The following is a 6000-nucleotide window of genomic DNA, read 5'->3' on the forward strand; positions in this document are numbered from 1 at the left end:
AACGGATCTTTTTACTGTTAATGATTAGAAAAATTTTGGTCGCTGCTCCTTGAGCTGCTGGTGTTCTTTCTCTTCAACCTGTTGGCAGGGAAGAGTTTCTACATACAACAGAATATGTGAAAATATTAGAAATATATAAATACATTTGTATAAGTAAATATATGCTTATAATCAAAGAATTAAGAAAATGAACATACCTATATTTGTGTGAATACTTTATTGGGAGCTATATATATATGAGATTTGGGAGCATTCAGTAAATATTAGTAATTATTGTATGGTTGAATGTTATTGAAATACACTCATATATTTTTATTTAGCTACATTGAATGTCATAATATTTACCTCTTATATTGAATTAGCATGAAGGTTATTCACTCTCATTATAGTTATGTTTCAGAGGGACTTAGGACAGAGAATTAAATAGCTGTCAGGCAATTTTCCTTAAAAATAACACAAACACCTAACTAGAAATATTTATATTGAGTTGATGGCAGTTGTATAGACGTATCCCAAAAAGACATGGGCATTACTTTTTTAAATTTTGGTATATAGATTTTTTAAGTACCAACACGTCCAGAAAATACTTGGATGTGGACTCCTTGGGGTCTTACAGGGATTTACTGAAGAATTATTCAGAACATTTCTGTTATCTCGGATCCTAGAATTTATAACTTTAGAGTCTTTCAAGGCTTTAGAACTATTTCATGGGGTCCTACTCACCCTTATGTTCCACTCAGTTTAGGGTAGATTTACAACTCCAGGAACTACCAGCAGCAGCAGCACCACCACCACCCCTACCTCCCAGGAGCTTAGTATAAAATCGGTTGGAATGAGTGTTGTATGCATTTGGGCAAACCTGAAAGGACATGTTGGGGCCCACTTGTCTACATAAAAGTCTCGTGCCTAATCTATATGTGAGTTATGTTGTAACAGTTAACAGTGGCTCATGGGAATGTGTGATGCATAATTGCTTACACCTTAGAGTATAGGTCTCTATGAGCCGTGCATGAAGCTGTGGAGATGCGTGGGAATGTTGTGGTAGAGGTTCCCCCAAATGAGAAAGACTACCGGCTGCCCAAGGTAGGGTGGATGATTGACAGCAGACAACCCCGCCCCCTTCCCTTCCATTCCTTCCTCTCTTGGTGCTGGGAACTATCTTTTGAGTGCGGCAAGTTGTAGCGGGCACTGCTGAGCATGTTTCCCTTTAGGGCACTTCTTATCTAGGAGCTGAATTTAGTTTCTACCGAAGTGAGCTACTTCTCTCCCCTACCCTGTCCTTCTGAATAAGGAAGCAGCCTGCAAGCATCAGCGGAGCCCAGATGAGCCTGGGCTTCGGAGCCTCTTAGCAGTCTCCTGGGACGCTGCTCTGGAGGATCTGAAAGCATGCACCGTGGGTGAGCTGTTGCTGCCCCGACCTCCTTTCCTCTTTCCTACTTTGGACTATTTTGCCATACCGAGACTATACATACTTGTAGTTCTGTCATTGCAGAGAAAGTGGGGTCAGGCAGTAAAAGAGGGTGGGGGTGTCTGTGGACAGACGCAGGACTCTAGAGCCTAGAGAGCCCATGTTACTTACACTCCCTCCTGTTTCAGGTTGTGGCTACTCCTGATTACGTTCTGCCTGAGCGAGAAACTTGCCGGAGCGGTGAGTCTCTTCTCCCGACCCTTTCCCTCCTCCTCCTTTGACCCCCACCCCATCCCACCTCTGGTGTTTGTGTTAGGGGGATTACAGAGGGCTGTCCCACAAAACGTAGGTCACATCACTCTCATTTCTATTCCTCCTTCTTAGTGAGGAATAGCAGAGTGTCAGGCTAATGCCTTTGGGAATCAGACATATTTCTGTCCCAAAACTTTGTAATGGGTTGGGAAAATAAAAGTAGAAGACACAAGAGACACGGGAACCTTTACCGGACGATTTGAGATGACTGACATCTGATGCCTTTCTCTGCATCAGTCTCTGAGGCAGAAGAAATGTAATTTTCCCTGGTCTACAAGAACATGAATTTGGCACACAAATTTGAGAGTTGAAGGGAGCATAAGGAGTGGGACTTGAAAGTGTCGCAAATGTTATGGGAGTTGAGCTTAAGTATTTGTTTGTGAGTCCTTTGGCAGTACACAGTGACAACATCTGGATTTGTCTACCTGAACTGAACTGATAACACTAGGTAATGTTCAATTTCTGCCTGATGTTTTATTTTATTGGTTTTCTTTGTGTGTTATTTTATGCATAAAATTAAAGTGGTTTAGAATAGACAAAAAAGTTTAAAGTTAACATTTAATAGGCCAGAGCGATGAGTCTCTTCTCCTGACCCTTTCCCTCCTCCTCCTTTGACTGTTTAGATATCTTACATAAAATCAACTAGTGATTTCAGGCAAAGGAATTTATGTAGACATTTGCTCAAGAAAAGTCTAATGGACCCCAGAAATTAGAGAGATCTCTAATGGAATTATTAGGATAATTTACCAAAGGTAGTGTGCTCTGAATAATCAGAGATGCTGCAGTTTTCCAGTCTCACTAGCTACTTATGTTCACAGAAATAAAGTTAACTGTTGAGTTCAAATATGAAGTTGTTCCATTATTGACTACTATTTCACTTCTCTATTTTAAAAAAAACAACCTCTTAATAATAGCCAGCCATACACTATATAGATAACAAATGAATAAAATATTTACCTTGTGGGTTTTGACAATTTTAACTGATTGGCTCTAATTTACATATTTTAAAATCCTATTTATAAAGCAACACAATTCAACCAATTAAAATTACATAATACCTTTATGAAAAAAAATGATTACATTGTCCTGGTATATGTCTTCAAGAAAATATCAGAATGATGTGAAATAGTTTCCCTTAATAAAAGAGGATGATGCCAGGAATCTTGATTTTTAACATTTTGTGGCCTCTTAACTCAGAATGTCAGCTCTTATGTAAGTAAATTCTAGACTTTGTAAGTAGATGTATTGATCTAGGGTTCTGCACACTTCTCCATCTGATTCCTCCAGTATACAAGTTTAGTTATGTGTTGCCTTGAGGCTTAATACTACATATATTGAAAATGCCAGGTTTTGATTAGTTAACAATTTGTCCAGGAACCTTGCACTTATGAAAATGTCACACTTGAGCAGAATACCCTCCAGTGAAACCTTTATTTTCAGACTCTGGCTGATCATATTCAGTGTACTTTTGGGAAAAACACTAACAAACTATTCTGAATAGCTGAAGACTTCCCACACACTGCACCCTGTCCCTTGATATCCTTATAAGTCAGCAGAGGATGATGCCTTCAATTATTAGAACATGAAGTGTGTCTCCAAAATCAAACACTGCTTTGGTAAGCTTTTTATTCATTGTTCTACAAAGTCACCTGCTGTCAGTGTGATCTTCTTTGGTAAGACTAAAATCAACCTTGAGGTTCACTGACAGTACTTTCTTCCCTTAAGTCCAGAGCTGCTTCCTTTAATTTTTTGAAAAAATGGAAGAGAAAGAGGAGATACACAGAGTAAGTTCTCAGAAGGTGACTTTTCTGAAGGGAAGTTTTTTTTGTTTTGTTTTTTTCATTGTACTCCTTGTATTGGATTCTCATCTATATTGCCCGTTTCTCATCTTCTACTCTCAATTGCAGTTTATCCTCTGGGTTTGTAAAATTTTTTTTACCTTTCAGATGGTTTTAAACATTTTATTTATCTGTACCTCCTTTGACTGATATTAAAAAATAACTATTGTGAATAGATTGACAGGAACTATGTTGTGCTTCATTATGAAAAAGTGTCTTCACTGTGAGAGTTAAGTTGCCAATAATGGAATATTGGTGAGCATTTAAGATAGATTCATTTAGGTCAGCGGTTCTCAACCTGTGGGTCGAGACCCCTTTGGGGGTCGAACGACCCTTTCACAGGGGTCGCCTAAGACTATCGGAAAACATACATATAATTACATATTGTTTTTGTGATTAATTACTATGCTTTAATTATGTTCAATTTGTAACAATGAAAATACATCCTGCATATCAGATATTTACATTACAATTCATAACAGTAGCAAAATTACAGTAATGAAGTAGCAACGAAAATAATTGTATGGTTGGGGGTCACCACAACATGAGGAACTGTATTAAAGGGTCGCGGCATTAGGAAGGTTGAGAACCACTGATTTAGGTGCTTTTGAGTTCCTTCTTTGTCAGAGTTTATAAAGCAGTTCTCTTTATTAAAGGGATATAAAGCTAAATGTTATAATCAAGGATTAATAAATGAATTTTCATTAAATTTCTTTTAAAGAAGTGATGATCTTTATTCAGTTGAACTATTGCACAATTTATTTGAATATGATAGAGCTTAGGATTTCCGAATATCCATAAAATGTTTTTGGTTGTTAACTGCCTAAGGCACAGCACACACAAGTTTATCTAAACATAGTCTCTCTAACTCTCTAGAAGTTTACTTTCTCAGACAATGGTAGTCATTGAGTTCCTTAAAAAATAGGATACTTAAAGATCAGTAATTATCTGCAAGTGCATACATTGTGTTAGAGAAAAAACTAGAACTATCCGTATCTCACCATAGGCCAACATGTCTAGGAGTTAAAATGTGTCCCAAAGTAGCTAGGGTCCTTATGTTTTGTTTCCAATTTTCTTCCCAAATCTGCTTTCAGGAAAGGCTCTAATACAACCAAACATATTTAAAAGTCAAAGCCTACTGGGTGAGTTATTTGGGTGGAGAACGGGCAAAGGGGAGAATACAGGTATCAGTTGTCTCTTCTGCAAAGAACATAGGTAAAATGCCTTAAGCCACATTCAAATCAAGTTCAGATTGAAATACCTTTTTTTGTCTTAAAATTTTAACTTGCATAGATTGATTCTTTCCACTGTGATTCAGATATGGATAAATCCTACTATTAGGATTAAGAGTATTTGCCTTGCTGGGGGCTGTGTCTCTACACACTTTTTCTTTTAAAAACTTTATTGAAATATAATTTACATAACATAAATTCATCCATTTTATCTATACAATTCAATTATTTTAGTACATTTACCAAGCTGTGCACCTATAATGATATCCAGTTTTAGAATATTGTTATCACTCCAGTGAGATCCTTCATATTCATTTACAGTTAATCCCCATTCCCACAAATAACATCAGGCAAACATGAATCTACTTTTCTATCTGTGTACATTTGTCTTTTCTGGACATTTTATATAAATAGAATCACATAATATGTAATGTTTTGTGTTTGGCATCTTTCACTTAGCATAATGCTCTTGAAGTTCATTCATGTTGCAGCACGTACCAGTATTTTACTCTTTTTTAGTAGGCATTTTATTATGGCTATACCACATTTTATTTATGCATTCACCGGTAAATGGACATTTGGGCACTTTGAATTTTGGGCTATTATGAATAATGCTGCTATGAAAATTAATCTACAAATTTTGGTATGGACACATATATTATTTCTCTTGAGTAGATAATTAAGAATGGAATTGCTGGGTCTTTTGAAAAAATTTACCTTTAACTTTTTAAGAAACTGCAAAACAGTTTCCCAAAGTGACTATACTACTTTACATTTCCACCAGCAATCTTGAACAATTCCTATTTCTCCATATCCTTTGTCAACATTTGTCATTGTCTGGTTTTGATCATAGCCATCATGGTGGATATGAAATGGTTTTTATTTGCATTTTCCTAATGATTAGTGGTCTTAAGAATCTTTTCAAGTGCTTATTATCTACTTACACCTTTTCTTTGGAGAAATGTCCATTGATTATTTTGCATATTTTAAAATTGGGTTGCCTTCTTATTATTGAGTTGTAAGAGTTCTTTGTATATTATGGATACAAGTATTTTGCCATATATGTGATTTGCAAGTATTCTCCCCCAGTATGTGGCTTATCTTTTATGAATTCTTACAGTAATCTGCTTTGTTTGCTAACAAATATCTTAAATCACCTAGCTATGAATAATCACAACATATAACATATATATGTACATAATATATATCG

The 6000-nt window shown here is 36.2% G+C and overlaps 1 protein-coding gene across 1 annotated transcript in view; it reads left to right on the forward strand.

Moving 5' to 3' along the window:
- The first annotated feature begins 996 nt into the window (after nt 1-996).
- Nucleotides 997-6000, forward strand: part of COL4A6 (collagen type IV alpha 6 chain) — a 374284-nt gene continuing 369280 nt past the window's right edge. Inside the window, 3 exon segments of the mRNA XM_023758663.1 lie at nt 997-1083; nt 1228-1397; nt 1597-1648. Coding sequence (XP_023614431.1) covers nt 1387-1397; nt 1597-1648 — 63 coding nt within the window. The 5' untranslated portion in view covers nt 997-1083; nt 1228-1386.

Source organism: Myotis lucifugus, unplaced genomic scaffold (genome assembly GCF_000147115.1).
Source record: "Myotis lucifugus unplaced genomic scaffold, Myoluc2.0 scaffold_2, whole genome shotgun sequence".
Lineage (NCBI taxonomy): Eukaryota > Metazoa > Chordata > Mammalia > Chiroptera > Vespertilionidae > Myotis > Myotis lucifugus.